The sequence below is a fragment of the Watersipora subatra genome, chromosome 6 (genome assembly GCF_963576615.1).
Source record: "Watersipora subatra chromosome 6, tzWatSuba1.1, whole genome shotgun sequence".
NCBI lineage: Eukaryota > Metazoa > Bryozoa > Gymnolaemata > Cheilostomatida > Watersiporidae > Watersipora > Watersipora subatra.
In genome coordinates, this window is record NC_088713.1 from 53,724,005 (window position 1) to 53,746,972 (window position 22,968).

Below are 22,968 nucleotides of genomic sequence, written 5' to 3' on the forward strand. Positions count from 1 at the left end.
CAATGTGATCTGCTCGGATTAGCTTATTTGTCTACAATTATGTATTGGTTTTATTGCTTGTAGGACAAAGTTGAGTCACTGAATGGATAACAATTCTTCTTTCAGTTTCGGCAAATGCTAGACCGGGCATGTAAAACATGGTCTGTGGGTCATATAGTCAACATACATGTGAAACATATCTATAGACTATCATATGGCCCATAGACAGGACTCTGAGGATGTCAAAAAACAGTGAGTTATAAGAAAGTGAGAAGAGAGAAAAATTAGCAGTAGGAAAGAAAATAAAATTGTGTAAATTAAAAATATTTGGTTGATATTAGAAGTGTTTGATAAAACAATGCAAGCAGCAAAGAGTAGTAGTGAAAAATGTCTATTGCTAGGGTTGTATATCACTGAGAAAAAGTTGTCTTACCTTTTTAAGTAGTGTCACAACTCCCACTATACAAACATTCCTTAGAGGAGAATAACCCGTTCTACATCAGCCTATCACCTGAGAAGAGAATAATATTATCCATGGTTACTCATAGACAGGGGAGAGAGAAAGGCTGACATTGGAAGAAGGCAAGACAGAGATACGACAAGGAGAAGAGTATAAGTCACATACCTCTCACTTGAGGGGAAGGAGGTACTAGGATGAACATAGTAGGTATTGTGAGGAGGTGGAAAAGGAAGTTGAAACTTACACTTTGAAGCTGCAGGAGAGGAAGCAGAGGAATTCAAAAAAGTTGGAATGACTGTAGACGGTGAGTCATTGATTAGTGTGAGGTGTCTATAGCTTAAGTGATCTAGGGCAGGGTGGAGTGGAGAGATCCTCAATGTGTAGCTTGAGATCTTCCTGATTCCTAACTTCAACATAAAAACTGTGGCAGTGGTGCATGACCTGCCCATAAATAAAATATAAGAGGTACCAAAGAATCTAGAAAGTTGATATTATCAGACTAAAAGAGAACAACAGTTAACAAAATAAATGAATAATAAGATGAATACAGACAAAAACCTGATGAGCTGATGAGATGTGATACTAATTGAATTCCTTTCTGACTGACCTGCTAACAAGACATATTCAAATGAGCCCTGAATATGACTCTATCAGTGACTCAATTTCATACAGTGAGATTTAACATCTCAATGGGTGAAATATGAACAGATATTGAAAAACTCTTCTAGATAATTGATAATTATTAAATTACTGTAGTTTATACATTGCTATCAGTATTACGATATCTATATACTACTATATTACTACTAGAGATTTCTATCATCTGAATATTGGTGTCTACCTAAGCCTTTGTATGCATCTGATTATACCTCATACTACTTGATGTTCACAGCAAGTACAACAATATACCAGAAAAAAGTATGAATACACCTTCTAATCTTATGTACCTCATGTTATGGTATGTAAGCCTGGTTTCCATATGACAGTGATCGCGGCCCAGTGATCGTGCGCAATGCATTTCTTGGGCCGCGAGGCAGTGTTTCTATATCACGCGTAAGCTCCATGCTTGCATTGGACACGGTGGATATTTTCCTTACTTTTTCGTAGGAGAGACATGTTTCTTCATGAAAACAGCCCTCCGTTGCGAAATTACGCTGTCATATAAAAAACAGGCTAATAAGGCTCGTTACTTTTTCGTACGGGAGACCGATTTCTTCGGAACAAAGCTCTTCGCTGGAATTGTGGGATAGGTTGAAAAGGTCTAGCGGTGTATTGTGGGATACATAATCGCACGCACCCATCGCAAGGATCAATTCTGTTGGATAATTGCGATCAGCGTACGCACGTCGCACGACCGTCGTGCATTGGACGTTTCCATATCACAACTGGCCTACGCACGACGTCGTGCGCCTTGTTGCGCGCCTTGCGCTGTCATATGGAAACCAGGCTTTAGAAGCACCTGAAAGTCCAAGAACCATAGCTCAAGTCTGCTTGATCTGAGGGAAACAAGAGCAGTGTTACTGGCTTTTGGTGAAAACAAATAAAAAATAGTCTAAGAGCACTGTACAGGTTGAGGGACGGGTCTGTATTTTGAGTTTGAAGATGTGTTAGTTGTGCTGAGTCTGTATACTTATTTACCTGATGAGAACTTATTACCATCAGAACAAATATGTAGCCAGAGACAGAATTAAACACACTGACTCCTAACAGACATCCGCCATGTTAGTATATCTGGATACTAAGATGACCTAATTAATTACAAATGTATATTACATGTAGATGCTGTATTAAAAAGGTAGATCAGGTGCTGCAGTTATAAACAAACTATACAAAAATCTATTTGGAAAATTTATAAAAAATAATATATGACTAATATTAAAATTATAACTGCGCATTGGTAAGTACTCACTGATGTTTATATGTAAAATGCATTACATTTGCAGTAAATCTTTACATGGATATCTATGTAGGTGCATTAGCAGTGCAGAACAGTAGTAAGCGTGCCACAACCAAGCAGTATTACAGCTTTGCGTAGTTTTACTACTGCACGGTATGCACTATAAATGCACTACAACTACATTATTTGCTAATGCTCATGAAGCAGTATTGTTATAGTGGTGGTATTATCTACAGTACATTATGTAATGCTGGATGGAGTGGGTGTGTTGCTAGTGCAGATTTTGCAGTGTACTATGTAGTAGGAACTTTGGCGTTACACTGTACATATATGCGCAGTAAATGTTCGTGAAAACTCATCACAAAATCAAGTATTGAATTGACATTGGTGTAACCACAATCCAATTGCTAGATGTGAATTCTGGTTAAACTTGAGCGTGAGTGGACAAACAAATTGATCACAATGAGCGCATTGTGTAGAGTTGAATAAAAATCTATTATGCTTTTAATATACAATTTCCATCAGAGTACAACATAAAGACCCAAATTCCATCACAATGAATTAAGGAATCGGGTGATAATACCTGACTCCTTATCTTCAAATGATATGGAAGTTAAAGCATAAGTTTGATTAGTTGATGAAAATTACTGGAGGCAATCCTAGATGAAGGTGTCTACCTAGTCTAGTTTCATTTTCAACTTTCAAACACCAACAACTGTGGTGAGAACTTTGTGTGATGCGCAGTAACAATGAAATTACAGAGCAGACGCTTAGGCCTGGTTCCCATATCAATTGCGAGACTCTGGCGGTAAAATTGTGCAGCAAAACGCTAGCGACGCTCGGCCCGACGGCTTATTTTCACATAAAGCTGCATCGCTAATAATGGCATTAAATCTTCGCTCGCCATTTCGATAATGTTGACCTTCACCTGTACAATGCATTTCGTGAAGGTTTTCCTGCGACTCTTCGCGAAATTTGAACAGCGCTAAACACTAGCGTTGCAGCCGACAACTACCAGCGGTCCTCGGCGGCAACCGAGGACCACGTAAGTTCCTATTACAATGGTTATAGCCTGCGGTGCTGTCGCCGGTGATTTGCGACAAGTATGGGAACCAGGCTTTAGAGAGCCAGAAGTCGCTGTTGATCTGCAGTATGAACTTCACACTAATGTGTGGTTGCTGAAAGAATGAGCATTCACTGCATGCATGAAGGGCATGCTTCAGGTCATGTGTCATGGCAGATGGCAGTGGGCACTGTGCAGTAGATGCTCAATTGTGTGTGGTAGCAGTAAATGTCTACTGTGTGTTAGAAGTTGTAATGCTCAGCAAAGTTTCAGCATGCTACTCTGTAATGACACAAGTAATAGGCAGTTATAATATAGATGTAACCTATCAAAAACTAATAGAGATGAATGAAGAGTATAAACATAGATGTAACCAATCAAAAACTAAAAGAAGTGAATGAAGATATTTGTAAACATAGATGCAACCTATCAACCAATAGAGATGAATGAAGAGTCATAAGCATAGATGTAACCTATCAAAAACTAATAGAGATGAATGAAGATAATTGTAAACATAGATGTAACCTATCAACCAATAGAGATGAATGAAGAGTCATAAACAAAGATGTAACCAATCAAAAACTAAAAGAAGTGAATGAAGATATTTGTAAACATAGATGTAACCTATCAACCAATAGGGATGAATGAAGAGTCATAAACATAGATGTAACCAATCGAAAACTAATAGAGATGAATGAAGATATTTGTAAACATAGATGTAACCTATCTAAGACAAAGAGATGAATTAAAATAGTGATCAACATTAAAGCCTGGTTTCCATATGACAGCGCAAAGATCATGCGAGGCCCAGTGATCGTGCGCAATGCATTTCTTGGGCTGTGATGCAGTGTTTCCATATTGTGCGTAGGCGCCATGCTTGTATTGGACCGGGTGAATAATTTCCTTACTTTTTCGTAGGAGAGACAGATTTCTTCGGAAAAACAGCCCTCAGTTGCGAAATTGCGCTGTCATATGGAAACCAGGGTTAAGGACTGGTTTCAGATCATAAGTCATGGAAGTAAATGTATGGTAGATGGCAGTAGGCACTGTGCAGTAAAAATTGTAAGTGGAGGTTGTAATGCTTTGCCAAATTGCACCATGCTACGCTGTAATGACGCAGGTAACAGGGTAGTCCTAATATAGATGTAGCCATTCAAAAACAAATATAGATTAATGAAAAGAGTCGTAAACATAGATGTAACCAATAAAAAACAAATAGAGATAAATGAGGAGAGTCGTAAACATAGATGTAACCCTCAGAAACAAAGAGAGATGAATGTAGATAGTCGTGTGATGAGAATGATTGTAAACTCTGAGTGGTCACCTGATTACAGTCAATAACTCAGGTTGAGGTTTGAAATGATTAGTTGATACAAGATACATTTGTAGATGTAGCGAGTGATGGGTGTAGTTGATGGAGTTGTCCACTCTACTATGCCTAAGTAAATGTATTAAGGACTTCAGTTGAACCAACATGAAATTGCCTTCTCTATTGCTAATAGCAATACACAGAAAAAACTTCCATGTATTCACACGATTTCATATAAAAATAGATTGAGTTAGTAATCGCACACAAAAGTCTGCAATAAAATTCAATCCTTAAGTATTTTGCTTTATTAATTTCTGACATTTTTTCCTACTTTCCTGATTTCCTTTTTTAATTTGTCGCCTGCTTTCCTGCTTTTCTACAGAACACAACAACTACAAGATGTTATCAGTGGGTAACTACAATAATGTTATCCAGAAAAGACCTTAAAATAACTTATAAAATTTTATTTATGTGAATATCTATATAGAAAGTATAGCTCAGTTGGTAGGGGAGTTCACTGGTGACCGTGAGATCCCAGCTACCACCACTCACTGTCCTAGCTACCAGGTAGCTGAACCAGGACAAGGCTGTGCTAAATGGGCTACTGGTTAAAAGGATTAAATGGACTCGGTCTAATAACATGAACCTAATGGAGTGCTAGTTCGTGAGAAAATTTAAGAAGTTGGGTAACATCTGTGAATGGAATCTTGTCCTGAATTGCCTCTGACTGCTTAACAACTTATTGTCTAGAGTAACAATATAGTCAGGAGACAGATGATATCAGAACTTGAGGTGGATGCAGCCAGAGAGCCGAAGACCCAAGTTACCTCTATCAAAGAGGAATGTGTGTCAAGTGCACCATGGATAGGATGTACACCATGACTTGTGTTGACTCACTCATCGATAAAGACATGTACATCGAACCTGACACCCTTGACATAAGGGATGAGAGACCTGCTACCGACCTTATGGTGGGAATTTAAGATCGACTCGAGTTCCTGCAAAATCTGCTGATTTGTAGAGTTCTACAATTATTCTTCTCAGCATCTCTTTTACTTGCTGGTACCTCCTAGCAAGGTCACTGCAAAGTGACCTTAATGTATAGATATATACATATGTTCAAGTGTATGACATCACAACTGGTCCAGACTCTGGTAATTACCGATAGCAGAGAAGAGAACCAAGCATGCAGAAACCATCTAATTGTTCTTAGGAGACAGAGATTGACAAATATCAAGCAAACATTCACTCATGGTCAGAGTTGGTAAGGACGAGTGAAGGTCAAAGAATTACAACAAATTTAAAGTGAGCTACCAAAGCGGTGCAATCACTGAAAATGAATAAACTGGAATTTGACTGCTCAATGAGATTTTCGTTAATTGAAAAAGTGCATTCCACAACATTGCTCATAAAGTTGGAGTTGATGTGGGCTAACAAGCCACAAATTTTGTAGATAAATGATCTGCTCCGATTAGCTAATCATCTGATAATCATTAGTATTAAACTCATCAGTACTAGTATTAGTATTTGCTAGTGGACTTTCTACTCATCCTTTTTCTGCATAGTTCATGAGAATCAAAGGTCAAATTGAGGTCAGTCTAAAATAGTGAAACGTAACGAATAGTCATTTAAAATTATCTTACCCCAACAAAAAGGGAAACTCTGAAAATAAACTTGCCTAGCAAGGTGTTAAAGGAATTGTGATGGTACTTGATAATGATAAACTCGATACTTCACAGACTGCAGCAAAAGGGTGACAATACCTTAATAAATTACACTCCAGTATCTGATATTAGAGAGAAAAGCTGTCTTATGGAGAAACTGAGCAAGTTGGAGCAATTATGGTAGCTTTAGAGGTATTTACTCTTGATGGAGAATACCAAATGAGAAGTATGTGTGTATTATGTAACAACCTAGCATCTATCTGCTCTCTATCACCAGTGTACTCGCTATGAATTTTGTCATAATTTTCATCTTCATAGCATGTAAATGGTTTCAAACGCTGCATGTTTAACTTTTTGAAGTGATTCAAACTAATGATTTTTTAAATCATTGCCTCAACAAAGTAATACTGCTTACAAAATGTGTCTTCAATTTTAAAATAAAACAAAAATTGAAAATACTAAAGTGCGAAGAAGGACACAGGCTATGATACCATCACAGGTCAATTACAAACAATAGATATCAACTGGTTTAAATATTTCTGTGTTTCTCGATGTACATTTATTAGGAGATCTTTGGCTTTTCGGAGCTAGCTAGATAGTTAGCTGGCTAACAAGCTCTGCTGATACCGAGCTAACCAATTTGTTCAATAATACAAGTAGGCAAAATTTCACCCTTTGAACCCAGGCAAAACTTGTTAAGGTGGTTCAGTAACACGGCACAATTTGTCTAATAATGCAATGTTTTTAAGCTTTTATAAAATATATCTAAATGTTCTCATGATACCAAATAATTTTAGCATAACACTAACAAAGTCTACAAATACTAACCTAGATATGCTTGCTTACCTGGCATGAAGTGGCCACATATTCTTTTGTTTTCCTGAAGTATATTTGCTTCGGAAGGCTGTTTGTAAATCACACAATTTTGCGAAAATATCGGCAATTCAGAAAGCTTTTAATATGGCTAATGTATGAAATAAACAGGTAATTATAACGTTATATGCAGAGAAAAAACATTTTTTTGAAAAATTTACTAAAAGTAAAACTATGTGTGTAATTTAATCAACTCCTAAAGGATCACCATTTATGATAACAAGTAGGTGAGAGTGTTAGATGGATAACACTACTCATAACTTCTGCTGAATATACCCATCAATAGACATGGGTAAATCTAAACAAGGTAGCAAATGTTCCCACAACTTTCTTTGAAACTTTTTTAATCATTGTAAATACTGTAAATTAGCCTAAGAATGATGATCATCATCATCTATCGAAGACCTATCTATAGAGATCTTTAATTTCAAAATTGCAAATCTCAAATATTAAATTTATAAATGTATTAAAAAGGAAGCCCAAAAGGTGAATGTTTTCGTTAGTGATGAATGAGAGAGAAAATATAGGGCAAAAGTTATGTAGGCGATTGAGTATGTACACACAATAAACATTCGATTTTCAGTAATACGGCGTAACACCAGCACCATATTTTTCTTCGATTGATAAATGCAGATACAAAGTTAGACACCTTTTGTTATCAGCAGATGTGCGTAAGCATGTCGATACTTCATTAAAAGCTATAGCCTGAGATCATTATAAATTATTAATATTTGTAGCCTATGATAACTATGGACTTGTCAGTAAGAACAACATTTAAAGTTAGCAAAAATGTTTTCACAGCATTCATTCAAGGCCTATTAATAAACAATACAAAGTAATTACATCAAAATAAGATTGTAATAAGGTATTGCGTATTCGTTCTGTTTCTTTTCCGAAAAAAATGTTCTGCATTCTTTGCTGTGCAACGGTTCTGTTTGCAACTTTAAGTAATAAAGTCAGAGTTATTCAACATCAAAGAGTAGTTAAAGCTATTTTACATTATTCAATTACCTTTTTGTTACAATTATAAGTTTTATCAGGCCCTTTGAGAACAGCCATTACGCTGATGTGGCCCTTGATTAAAATGAGTTTGGCACCCCTTCTATATCATAGAGGCACCCCTTCTATATCATAGAGGCACCCCTTCTATATCATAGAGGCACCCCTTCTATATCATAGAGGCACCCCTTCTATATCATAGAGGCGCCCCTTATATATCATAAAGCACCTGAGCATGTTAGTATTTAAGATGAATGTTTAATTGTAAATATTCTGTAAAAAGTCTATATTAATGCTATAGCCTAAATACATCAATGAGACTTCTAGTCTTTGCAGTTAGAGTTGGATAAAGCTATAACCAAAGCATATTCAATCAGTTTGAGAGACTCATTTTAAAGAGTAAACTAAGAAGAAAGGTTACTGCTAGCAACGGATGATATTGTCGACAGACTTCAATGCTAGCCATAAATATAAAACACATTATCAATATTTTATGTTTTCCGCAGACACAGTTGAGATATACTACTGATTACGGCTTGTAATCTTGAAATTTAAAACATTGGAAATCTATTTTATATTTTCTGTCAAATTACAACTGCTGTAACATCAAAGTAAATGCGGTAAGAAGACAGTTTTAATTACAAGAGATGAAGCAAGTCGCTGATCAAACATTGATTTCTAGTTTTGACGGAACAGCAACTTAAGTGCAGAGTATCTACAGTTCATTTGGGCTGTTTCCAGCGAGCCAGCATGAAGTTTCATTTATCTTATCCTAACTTTATTCTACTGATCATCACAATATTCAGTACTCCAGTGGCAATGGATGAACTCTATGATATCATCAGAGATGTTTCTCAAGATCTGCTCACCAACCACACTAGTTTTGAGACAGCAGGTAACTTTTACGATGTTAGACAGCTAGTAACTTTGATATGTTCTAACACAAATTTCTAACAAAATATGTTCTGATGCAAATATAACATTAAAAATCTAAATGTATATTTGTTGTGTTCTACATGTATTTGCACATTGCCATATCGCAACTTGGGAGATCACAACATATTAGGCTGTTGCATCTCCGATCGTTATTTTTGACTAATATTAAAATTTAGCAATCATTTTTTACATGCAATTTATCTACAGAGTCATTGTATAAAAGTTCAGACTAGCCCCAAGTCCCTTTTTCTAGTAAGATACTCAGATTAATTACAAATAAAAAACAAATATTAATAAAGTAGCATATACTGAGGCATAAATTAAATGGCTTCTTTTATTTTATATAGGAAGTTTTTCTCTCTCATTTTGTGTGAACCTGTGTACTGCAAGCCCTACTTGCCTGTCAGCTGTGAGAATCAGTGCATCTGGAGAATGTAAGTTAATTTCTTCAATTCTGCACGCGCTTCCTACTGGAACAAAAACTGGGCTGACATACATCAAAAAGAGAAAATCTGATGCGGCAAAAAGCACAACAGAGGTACATATGGACATGTACTGACACCAGTTTCTATAATCCCTGTGTTTGAGTATAAGGTCAAACTTTTTAATTGAAATTTAATACCTATTGATATCTAATAGGATCCCTATACAATAATAATTATTATTATTTATTAACAGCTTGACGCTCAAGATGTGAGGACTATTCGTAAGGAAATTTTAGAAGTTTTTAGATGTTTCAGTCAAAATCTAAGCTTTTTCTAAGCATTGATTTAAAAACAACCTTATATGTTAGTTTTGCTCATAAACCGGAGGTCGATAAACAGAAATTGCATGCTGGGAAGCTTCATACAAACATACATACCTACATAAATACATAAGTACATAGAGTACATACATACATAGAGTACATACATACATATGTATTCTAGATTTTGTACTTTAAGTGCATACATTAATCCTGACCTGTAATTACTACATAATCCCAAATGACTAGTTCAAGTAGCTTCACACATTGCTGCAACCCTCTGTTCATACAAAATCTCTGAAACAGATTTACTATAAGCTAACGCAAATAAATCTTAATTCTAATGTAGTTGAGCATGTGCTGCAAGATGTCATATAAAATACTAGGTTTAAATAAACACACTATATAAAGGGGTGTGAGCCTGCTGTCTACTTGACATGCGAATAAAGATAGGTCCACAAAACAAAGATAGGTTTACAGTTCAAAGCCATCCTTCTCAGTAGTTGTTGTCTTTTGAGGTTATATAGGTATGCTCATTCCATTACTGGAAATATTTTTTACTTCAAAAAATTAGGCACTGAGTAATACAACACAGCGCTGCTAATAGTAAATAAAAAATAATCAAATGTGTTTGAATTTTGGTCTTTTTGCTTGGAATTTATTCTTGAATTGCATACCTGCTAACACATACAAATGTTATAGATGCAAGGTTTCTGTGGTACAGAAAAGACTTCTACATACAGAACAGAAAAGTTTCTACATGTAATGCAGCTCCATCGCCAAGAGTCTATCAAGGTTAGTATGCAAAATGAAATAAAAGCAGATAAAGAGATCTTGACAAATGGTTTACTACAAATAATTTGATATTACCCACTCTGGTTGGAATACTTCGTTTACATGTATATTGTTTTAAAACTTCTGCATTGTACCAGCCCTCTAAGCCATACATTTTATATAGTCTATTAAGAAGAAATATGAATCGAGTATATAACTTGAATTGGGACTACAGGCTACCCTCATTTGCATAATTATGTTACCTGTTTGTACTTCAGACTGCCAAGACGCATTTGATAACGGAAAAAGAAACAGTGGAGCTGCGTATACCCTGTATACTGACCCTGAGTCTGCACATGTGTTAGCTGTCTGCCAGTTTGATGATCAATCTGGTTGGACTTTAATACAGAGAAGATTAGATGGGACCATTGATTTCAACAGAGGATGGGATGAATATGCTCGTGGCTTTGGCAATATACCAGGAGAGTACCGGATAGGTAATCAGGACATATATTCAGTGGCAATTTGCATTTATTGTTTTCATTGCTATTTTTATATTAAGTTATCTGTATGTATTTTTGAATAAAATTTATATACGTTTATAGGCCTGGAAAATATTCACCACTTGACAAAGAAAAACCAGAAACTGAGTATATTTCTTGAAGACCATGAAGGTCAGTCTAGAACAGCCAACTATTCTTTATTCCAGATAGACAACGAAGAGAGCAACTACCAACTTTTGGTGAGTTTTTTGAGATCCGACTGTATTCACATATTCTGCTATATTGTCTAAGTTCTGTTATTTATGAATATCATATAATTATGACATAAATATGTACAAATAATCAATTAAGAAGGCAACCGCACGTTAGTAATCCCATTGCCTAACCACGAGTCTACAAAGGCTTTTACGATTCATAGCTCTTATATGTACTGTATAATGCAATATCCCTGCTTTGCAATTACTTGTGCTAAATTATGTATTAATTTAAACTTTAATAACTCTATGAAATGCGATGCTCTTTTGTGTTTTGGAGAGTTTCTATTTCCGGTTTTTTGTAAGGTTCCATCATAAATCATGGTCAAGGCTTTTCATGCGGACAACTGTATTATCTCGAGTAGGAATTATAGGCTCTACATTCTCTCTGTGTTTTATCAAACAAAGACAATCCGATGTCTCATTTTTACATTTGAATTAGTATCGGCAGGTTTCAGTATTGTCATATTCAAAGTTTTGATGGATAGCTCTTGCTGCAGCACTCTGAAAGCAAGTCTGAAAAGCCTGCAGAACAAGAAAAGATGGTAATGCACAAAAGAAGGCTAAAAAGCAAAAGGTTTCTAGCAACACAAAAGAAAATTGCTTATGCAAATGGTAAAAATGCCTTTAAATTGTGTGTCCAACTGACAGGCAGAAATTGTTGACTGATTTTAATCAATTTTATATTACAAAGAATCCACCAGACGCTTACTTATTTTTGCTAATAACACTGTGTAGAGAGAAGAAGTTCATGTAGTAAGTCACATTGATCCCGAAGTAATGAAGTTGGATTTGTTTTGTAATCAAAACACTTGACAGAACAAAAACTACATACTCATTCACTATATTCATCGGCTTGTGCTGTGAGAAAACCTTTTTTAACTAGATCACAATAAGCTATTTAATGTGTGAACATTCTTACATGGAAGGTGATTGAGACACGAATGCAGTGAATTGCAAGTCAATTGTAGATCTATCGTCTGATTAGGTAAAGTTGTTTAAAAAACCTAGCAAACATCCTAAACCTATTAATATAATTCATCTTTACCGCTCAAAGCTCCTTAATAACGCAGAATATCTTAAACAGATGCAACCAAACAACTTACCCAATTGAAAACTAGGCCTATACGTCAAATGAAAGCTGCGAATATGTAAAGCATGCTCATGGCGTTTTATAGAGAACCATGGAATGGCAGTTAAATTGAGAGTGCTGTTGGTCAACCATTTAAGCTTTCTCATTGAGCTCATCCAACTTGCATAACCACCAGTACATTGCCAATCAGCAAAGCAAAACACCAAGATTTGCAGGTTCTTAAACGATTTTGCAAATTAGAGAATCAACAATTTGTTGACAATCTCACAACCAGTGACGTTGAGACAGCAAATAATGATAAAATTTGAACATTGTAGTGAAACATTAAACTGCTCTTAATTACTGGTTGTGTTACTGTACTAATATTATAGTTAAACATAGCTTAAAATAAGAAAAATATAATTTTTATTTAGCAAAACCTTTGTAATGCATTCAAACGAAAAAATAGGTAATGTCCGTTGCCAACATGCATGTTCATTTTTTACCACTGAATACCAAAAAAACCAATATCCAGAGTTGAAAATGTTATTTTATAATTAACAAACTATTTATTTTTCAGTAAACTTACTTGTCATAAACTGCATTTATTGTAACATAAATAGTTTATTTGTCATATACTTTATTTTAATTGCATGATCTAGCCACAAAACTTAAAAGATAATTATCTCGAAGCTGTAAAAGTGTGACATCACTGGTTTTTTTCATTGGGGTCTCATATATATAGCAGTCTTTATTGTGACTGTACATATTTGGTCTAGATCTGATATCATTATTAACCATTTCAATTCCATCAATGTACAAGTTGAGCTTTTCGTTTAATGTCAGCCATTTTAATAAAAATTGCCGAATTGGCTGAATGATATGTATACAAATTTTTTCATTTCCAATTCTATAAAGATAAATTTTGTTATATATATTATACTGCCATTACTTTAACAAAAAAACAATAAAAAATTCAATTTATCCATATCATGTTTATTGATAAAGCTATGTGAAGGTACAACTGCTACAGACCTGCAACGATCTTATACAAAGCTCCTTACTCTTACAAAACCTTTCTGTCATCACCATCTGAAACAGCGCTGTGACATTCATGAACTGAATATGTAAATAATTCTGAGTCTAAACGGGCTATAATGTCATCAACAGTGGCTATATTATTGCCTCTGCAAGCACCTCCTGTGTAAAAGTCATTTTGGTTTTTACACAGGAGGTGTATGCAGAAGTCATAATAACACTAAACAGTTCAAACGCTGGAAAGTAAAAAGTGTGTGTTTTTAGTTGAAAATTTGCAAATAAGTATTTATAATTGTTGCTACATGCTCAATGTATAGAGTAGTTTTTGGACCACATTGTTGATATTGTAAAAGTACTAAAAAACGTTGGTTATTTTGTCAACAAATAATAAAAGTAAGTTACTACGCAATTGCTGGGAAGCCCACATAAAAACGCATTTTACAGTCGACCATAGACTTCGCATAAATGCGTATACGACAATGAAATAGTTAACTCGTTTTATAGTGAAATGGTTGAACACAGCAGATAAATAGGCCGTCTAAATTTCAACTTAATCTTTCCACTTGTAGGGACTCTTGATCTTATGTTTCTATACTGCGGTTCAACACAAGCGCATAGATTTCACTTTGAGATTGTCTTTCTATAAATTCTTTCTAAATGACTTTTCAACTGAAATGCAGATTTCGCAATAGTTCTTTTATAGATACAGCTATGCAGAGAAAATATACATGTACCAGTAGGTTAAGTTAACAACGCTTACAACTCCACACGCTTATAGACGCATCCTTCTTTTGGATGGCTATTTTATTTCTATATTCGACATTAATGATGCAACACTACATATATGTAATGGTTATATAATTTCTAACCGACTGTAAATAGGTATATTTATTATTTAAATCAATTACTTATTGTAAACCAATACTATTTAAATGTAAATTAATGCAATTATCATTTTCGCAAAGATTTCTAATGACAAAGCTACATGTATGTATTTGTTAACATCATTTTGTCTTATAGTCAAGAGTAGGTAAAACTTTCACTTCATGCCATCAGAATGCTCATTGGGTATGTTTTGTTAAATAAGCCTACATGTCCTGTTTATAGGTAAGTGGCTACAGTAGAGACGCGGAAGACTCTCTCTTTTATCATCATGAACTAGGATTCTCTACCTTTGACTATGACAATGATGGTAGCCCAGGAAGCTGCGCTCTTACTTACCAAGGTGATCATAACAAAATCATACAGTTAGTTGTTTGACAAAAAAGTGCCATGCATTTATTCTTAATAAACTGCAACTAAGAAGACTTTTGGAGATTTCAATATCTTTAACTTTGACAACATAATTCACGTCAAACTATGGCAATAATAAATTCATTTGAGATAGTATGAAATATTTGTTCCTTATGTAGATAAGTGTGAGACTTTAGCGGATTACATGTCCTCGACATAATAACTCATATTATTTTCGTAAACACACATTGTGATTGGGTGCAATGTCTTTTGCAGATTTACTATACCCTATTATTTAACATGTAGACTAAATGGATAAATTAGTTACATATAACTATGTATTCGATAAAACTAATTGGCAGAAAATACAGGTATTCTAAAAGTTCCTAAATTGACCACCAAATACATAGATTTTATTATGTTTTTCTTTACGACGTGAGTAGACTTTACTTGTACCTGGATTTTTAAACTATACAATTATGTATGCAATCCAAAAATAATTTCATGGTCAGGTATTTAGTATTTAAATTCATAGTTATTTGCTAGAGTAGACTTGAAACTTAGTGGTTAGTTATTAACAGGAAATATCGTAGCTTGGCAAATGGTTATTAATACTTTATATAATTCATTTGGCTATCCGCTCAGTTTTTTTAGGGGATAAAAACGTTATATTCGAAATTATCAAAGCCCACTAGGCCAAATCTTTATTCTGGTTTTAAGCTAAAAAGGTCAGGCACATATTCCCTAGCCCGTATTCCCTAGCCCAGATTCCCTAGCCCGGCTGAGCCGCCGCAACATTTTAGGAATTTTTATCTCGAACTCTTGGTTGACTTGAATGAGTTGGTTTGGTCCGCTCTCACACAATGATAAATTGCTTTAGATAACTCGACCTCAACATCATTAACTCAAACAGTTATTTGCCCAAAGGCTAGTGGATCGGTTTCTATCGCTGAAGAATATCACTATATTCCAATTCATAGAGATAAACATCACCTTTTAGTATTTTCTTGCGGTCGTTGTTATCATTATCGGCTAAATATTCTTCATAACGACTTTTGTAAACGTTTGCAAAAGGTCTAGTTTCACCAAACACCCGCTTGGCAATTGGCGATTGGCAATTGAAATCATGAAAACCTGTAGATGAACTTAAAATAAAATCGGCAAAATTGATCTTTCTTGACACGTTCAAAAGAAAATGATGTCTTTTTTTTAGCTTTTTAACTGCAGTCAATTTTAGATTATTTTAATCTAAAAAAGTCCTTGCAATCACATCACCTAAAACAAACCTCAAATAGTAAAAAAATATTTTTACTTTCAGATAAAAATTTTCAAAACTACATGAAAGGCCCTACGTGAAAGAAACCTGTTGGGGGGTACTTACACGGCCCCCTTCCAACTCCCAGTTCCTAACTAGTCACCTAACAATTGCCGCCCCAACATGCAACCAGGGAATACTGGTCTAAAAATAGTCGGCTGACAAGTAGAATTTGGTATCTGGTGTTATTTTCCTCTTTTAGGTTCTTGCTGATTTTTGCCTTTTGATTACCACTAAAGAGTTCAACAGTCGGGTATAGTGAATGCACTTAGCAAGATTTACCATTTGTAACTAAAACATTTCACCAGCTTTAGCTTTTTCTTAGATCACATGCATATTTAAGGTGGCTGGTGGTATGGCAGTTACATGAGGGCTAATTTAAATGGAGTCTGGCATAAGGCCGATGATGCTCAACCTTCGAAATTTTGAGTGGCTTGGTTTGCTTGGAAATCTCCGTATTCCTTTAAAACTGTGTACATGAGGATTGGTAACTGATGCTACCGCAAAGCATGCAGTTAAATAAGATGATATTAATATTGTTTTATCTTGTATCTTATTTCTTCCTCAGGTTTCTTGTGTACCTCGAAGCTGCTTTCTTCCAATTTCTATAGTTTTTGGATGATTCCTTGACTTTGTTTGACACAAACATGAATACTAAAGCATTTGCTCTGCTTTTTGTGGAAAGGTGGTTCATCAAATAAATCTTGTCTTTTAATGTGTAGCAAACGTTGTCAAAAGACTAAATACTAGAAAAGGATTTCACAACCATGCAGATTGGAAAAATCTCAAAAGATTGACACGAGTAAAGTAAAACTCACAATACTTTATCATTTTAAGAACTTAAGAGTGGTGATGCATCAAACAGCTATAACTCTACCTTTCATTTGAAGCCACATCATTATTGTTACTTGAAGGCAGCATTGCATTTTCTTAAAAGCAAAGTTTCATATGTATTTCAGTCAATTAGGCATAAAAAAGTTTGTATTTGTGTATTTTGATTACCACAGCTCTACAATAGATCTACCCAACTTGAGGCAATCAGGCTGGCCTTCCAACGTAGCTTGCCTCTCTATGCTGGCTGGTCCCTCCATGCTGACTACCATTTCCATGCTGACTGGCCTCTTAATGCTAGCTAGCCGTTCCATGGTAGCCAGACCGACCGGCATTTTAAGCACAAGAAAGCATGGAAAAGCCTTATGGAGTCTAGGTGATTTTATTGCTCAACATTTGACTAGGTAATATGTTGATTTATAAATACATTACGTGCATTTACATATATCATATAAATTTATTGATTGTATGCAGCTGAAAAAAATTACATATCTTTGTATAGTTTTATGTTACATATAATACAGTTATACATCGACTTACGAGCATCATGCATTTGAGGACTCAGCTCGTAGTCAGTTTACTTGCATGTTGGTGCATTTTATTTATGTATAGAACCATTAAATACCTGTTAATTGGCCTCTACACTCTTCAAAACACAAACAAGAACACTTGAAACAAAATATTGCGACAGAAGAATCCTGTTAGTAATTGCCCTAACTTACCACATCCTTTCAAAAAGCAACAAGTAAAAAATAATTCACTGAAATGTGATTAATTAAGTTGATGTGCATACATACGTACATACATACATACATATGTACAGACGTACCTATGTACATATGTACATACGTACATGCGTACATACGTGCATACATACATACGTGCATACGTGCATATGTACATACGTACATACACACATATGTACATACGTACATACACACATACGTGCATACGTACATTCGCACATACGTACATACATACATACGTACATATGTACATACATACATACGTACATACATACATACATACATACATATGTACACACGTACATACGTACACACATACATATGTACATATGTACATACGTGCATACGTACATACATACATACGTACCTATGTACATACATACATACATACAAACATACATACGTACATACATATGTACATACACATATGTATGTACATACATATGTACATATGTATGTACATACTCATGTACATATGTACGTACATATGTACATACATAGTACACACACACATATGTATATACGTATGTACGTACATACATATGTACATATGTATGTACACACATACGCATGTACATACGTACGTACATACATACGTACGTACCTACGTACATACCTACGTTCATACATACGTACATACGTACGTACATGCGTATGTACATACATATGTACATTTGTACATACATACGTATGTACATAGGTATGTACATACATACATACATACGCACATACATACGTATGTACATACATACATACATACATACATACGCACATACATACATTCATACTTACATACATACATACGTACGTACATACATATGTAGATACATACATACTTATGTACATACATACATACGTACATACATACATACATACATAGAGTACATACGTACATATATATTCTACATTTTGTACTTTACGTACATACATTAATCCTGAGCTGTAGCTACTACATAATCTCAAATGACTGGTTCGAGTAGCTTCAAACGTTGCTGTAAACCTCTGTTCATACAAAATCTCCGAAACAGATTTACTATAAACTTATGGAAATAAATTTGACTTGTAATGTAGTTGAGCATGTGCTGCAAGATGCTGTATAAAATACTTGGTTTAAATAAACACACTATATAAAGGGGTGTGAGCCTGCTGTCTCCTTGACGGGCAAATAAAGATAGGTCCACAAAACAAATATAGGTTTACAGTTCAAAGCCATCCTACTCAGTATTTGTTGTCTTCTGAGGATATATAGGGATGCTCATTCCATTACTGGAAATATTTTTCACTTCAAAAAATTAGGCACTGAGTAATACAACGCAGTGCTGCTAATAGTAAATAAACAATAAATCAAATGCGTTTGAATTTTGGTCTTTTTGCTTGGAATTTATTCTTCAATTGCATATCTGCTAACGCATACAAATGTTTTAGATGCAAGGTTTCTGTGGTACAGAAAAGAGTTCTACGTGCAATGCAGCTCCATCGCCAAGAGTCTATCAAGGTTAGTATGCAAAATAAAATAAAAGCAGATAAAAAGATCTTAACAAATGGTTTACTACGAACAATTTAACATTGTCTACTCTGGTTAGAACACTTTGTTTACATGTATATTGTTTTAAAACTTCTGTATTGTACCAGCCCTCTAAGCCATACATGTTATATGGTCTATTGAGAAAAAATATGAATTGAGTTTAGAATTATGAATTATAAATTCGAATTTAGAATTATTAATTATCAAATATGAATTAGGTATGTAACTTGAATTGGGACTACGGGTTACCCTCATTTGCATAATTATGTTACCTGTCTGTACTTCAGACTGCCAAGATGTTTTTGATAACGGAGAAAGAAACAGTGGAGCTGCGTATACCCTTCATACTGACCCTGATTCTGCACCTGTGTTAGCTGTCTGCCAGTTTGATGATCAATCTGGTTGGACTTTAATACAAAGAAGATTAGATGGTACCATTGATTTCAACAGAGGATGGGATGAATATGCTCGTGGCTTTGGCAATATACAAGGAGAATACTGGATAGGTAATCAGGACATATATTAAGTGGCAATTTGCATTCATTGTTTTCATTGGTATTTTTATGTTAAGTTATATGTATGTATTTTTGAATTAAATTTATATATGTTTATAGGCCTGAAAAATATTCACCACTTAACAAAGAAGAACCAGAAACTGAGTATATTTCTTGAAGATCATGAAGGTCAGTCAAGAACAGCCAACTATTCTTTATTCCAGATAGAAAACAAAGAGAGCAACTACCAACTTTTGGTGAGTTTTTTGAGATCCGACTGTATTCACATATTCTGCTATGTTTTGTAGGTTCTGTTAATCATGAATATCATATAATTATGACATAATCATGTACAAATAATCAATTAAGAAGGCAACCAAATGTTAGTAATCCCATTGCCTAACCACGAGTCTACAAAGGCTTTTACGATTCATAGCTCTTATATGTACTGTATATGGCAATCTCCCTGCTTTGCAATTACCCATGCTAAATTCTGTATTAATTTAAACCTTAATAACTATATGAAATGCGATGCTCTTTTGTGTTTTAGTGAGTTTCTATTTCCGGTTTTTTGTAAGGTTCCATCATAAATCATGGTCAAGGCTTTTCATGTGGACAATTGTATTATCTCACATAAGAATTATAGCCTCTACATTCTCTCTGTGTTTGATCAAACAAAGACAGTCTGATGTCTCATTTTTACATTTGATTAGTATCGGTAGGTACCAGTATCGCCATATTCAAAGTTGTGATTGATAGGTCCTGCTGCAGCACTAACTTTTTTAAACACACACATGCACTATTATATTCACTAATGGTTATTATTGGTTCAACATATTCAGTGTTTTAATTTTGTCTTCGCAGTTTATATTCGCAGGCCTCTACACTCTTCAAAACACAAACAAGAACACTTGAAACAAAATATTGTGACAGAAGAATCCTGTTAGTAATTGCCCTAACTTACCACATCCTTTCAAAAAGCAACAAGTAAAAAATAATTCACTGAAATGTGATTAATTAAATTGTTAAATTAAATACCCGCAATATCAGCTAACGCTAGCATTTTCTGAGCAGAGAGAAAAGATTTATCCTTCAGTACAAAATTTGACTTTAATAAATTTGTATTCTAATGCACAGACTAAAAAGAAAGCTTTTTGACTTTAAAGGAAGCTTTAAGACTTGATGCAATTAAAAAAAAATTGGCATTCATTAGAGCTGGCGCGGTTAGATTGTCCGGTTTCGACCCACCGTGTCAGAGGTGACCAGGTCGGGCCACTCGACTCTTGGATCTTCCTATACAAAGACACGGGTAAGTTTATGCCTGGACGAGAAGAGTAGTATTTCTCTTTTAAGCGTGATTGTAATAGAGTCACGCTTAGTCCTAGCGCAAAAGGACCAGGCGAAATAAAACAAGGTGAGTCAAGGCTATATTTTTACGTTTGTGATTTAACCTATAGTTTTTGGACTATAGATTTCACAATGTTTTTCGGCAAGAAATAATCAACATGGCGGTTCGTCTGGAAGTTCATGAAGAAGCCAGTCGTAAAAAGGGAAGGCCAAGTTATTTGTACAATGTGCGGAAGCAAGTTAGGCTAAAAAGAAGGGTTCACCTCAATACTATTAAGGCATTTACAACAAAGGCATCCTTAGGATCTTAAAAGCGTGTTTTAGAACTTTCAATCCAGCAAAGAACGAAAGAATGATAAAAAAAGTAAACAGCCGACTTCAGCTGCTTTCATGTGTGAAAATCAAAGTTGTCAGCAAGCAGTTTTTAATTTGAGTTTCTTTCACTAATACCAGAAATTTTAGGGAAGTGATTGATTTTCACTTTCAATTATGCAGGGCTATCTATTTCTATAATTGTTAACTATTTTTTAATTAATTTCTTCTTGTTGATTACAATAGCGGAGTTAAAAATAAAATCTGGAATAAAAACACTCTAGCCAAAGTTTATGCCATTAATCTATCACCTATTGAATAGTATTGATCCGCCAATGTCTAGCAATAGATTATATATTGCATCTATAAACCAAGCCACAAAATATAATAGCTGGTGTGATAATGGGTTCTTTTATCTCAGGTTGATGTCACAACATTAGGCTGTAATAGAACTTTCTCTTAACCTTAAATGAATAAAAAATCGCCAGCGCTGACCCGGCCTTACCCGATCTTGGCCCTCATTGCTGACCCTGAGTTTGGCCTGACCATGCATTATTTGGTCTTTTTCTAGCTTTGCTGTGAACTGCGTAATTTACATTTGAAAATTCAATAAATTTTGTATACTATGACCTTACATAGCTCAAACTGATATTTATTTTTATTAATAATAATGTAAACTTTGTACATAAACTTTAATTTACATGTATACTACTAAAAATCTTTGACTATGTACAATTGTCTAAATAATATATAGTGTATAATGTATGAAATGCTTGAAAGCCTTCCTTTTGGCAGAGTTCAATCCCATGGCGTAGTGAACGCTAGTAGCATCGACATCATTGGAGATACCATAAATTTTCTCTGTATATTCAGTCTTCAGAGTTTACATCACTACTATCATTTGAATTATTATCATCTTGATCAAACAAATTATCACTAACAATTGTGTGATCAAATAAGTTATCATTTTCTCGTTTTGAACATTGAGCCAAATATTGACTGGTTTTTCGAACTCAAATCATCTAAAAGGAGTCGCGATTTCTTTAGTTTTTAGCACAAATCAACGCCTTATAGATAATTGTTTTATATTCTAATTCGTTGATCAACGTTTTGTCCCACGGCCAAACACGAGCGAAGCAATTGGTAGGGCGATTTATGATAATAAATGAACGTGTGCACACAACTCCCGAAAATTATTCATCAACATTGTGATGAACCCTTGTCTTAAAATTTCATCAACAAATTTAACTATCGTTTTGTAGAGTCGTTAAAGTATAATAACGATACAAAACACATATAAGCCTATTTAAATATGTTACCAAGTCTTTGTAAACCGTCGGCATTATCTTAAAACTTACCAATCTGATCGGATTATACACATATAGACAGATTTATTTGGACGAAAAACGTTATTAAAACTTGTTAAGCCTCACTTTTATCAAAGTTAAGATCGGAAATTGAAACGCCGAGCGAAAGAGAATAGAACGATTAAGTCGCGCGCATTTCACGAAAAAAATAATGTGCACATTTCACCAGTCTATAGCATTGTCGAATTGCCGAATGTTTTTGTAACTAACGTAAGAGTACAGAAATCGTTTC

General features: G+C 34.7%; 1 protein-coding gene across 1 annotated transcript; it reads left to right on the plus strand.

The window, feature by feature from the left end:
• Positions 1-5,586: 5,586 nt before the first annotated feature.
• LOC137398365 (uncharacterized) lies at positions 5,587-20,625 on the plus strand. Its single transcript, XM_068084472.1, has 11 exons — positions 5,587-5,679; positions 8,986-9,139; positions 10,628-10,720; positions 10,978-11,196; positions 11,305-11,441; positions 14,674-14,813; positions 17,122-17,260; positions 19,117-19,186; positions 19,504-19,722; positions 19,831-19,967; positions 20,575-20,625. Exons 1-11 carry the CDS (start codon positions 5,587-5,589, stop codon positions 20,623-20,625), a joined length of 1,452 nt encoding a protein of 483 aa, XP_067940573.1.
• The last annotated feature ends 2,343 nt before the right edge of the window (positions 20,626-22,968 follow it).

Bases quoted from the DNA above. Each gene is read 5' to 3' on its own strand.
- LOC137398365 (XM_068084472.1), top strand. From the start codon at position 5,587: ATGACTTGTGTTGACTCACTCATCGATAAAGACATGTACATCGAACCT. The intron at 5,680-8,985 runs GTGGGAATTTAA...GGCTGTTTCCAG, and splicing joins GACCTGCTACCGACCTTATG to CGAGCCAGCATGAAGTTTCA. The intron at 19,723-19,830 runs GTAATCAGGACA...ATATGTTTATAG, and splicing joins ACAAGGAGAATACTGGATAG to GCCTGAAAAATATTCACCAC.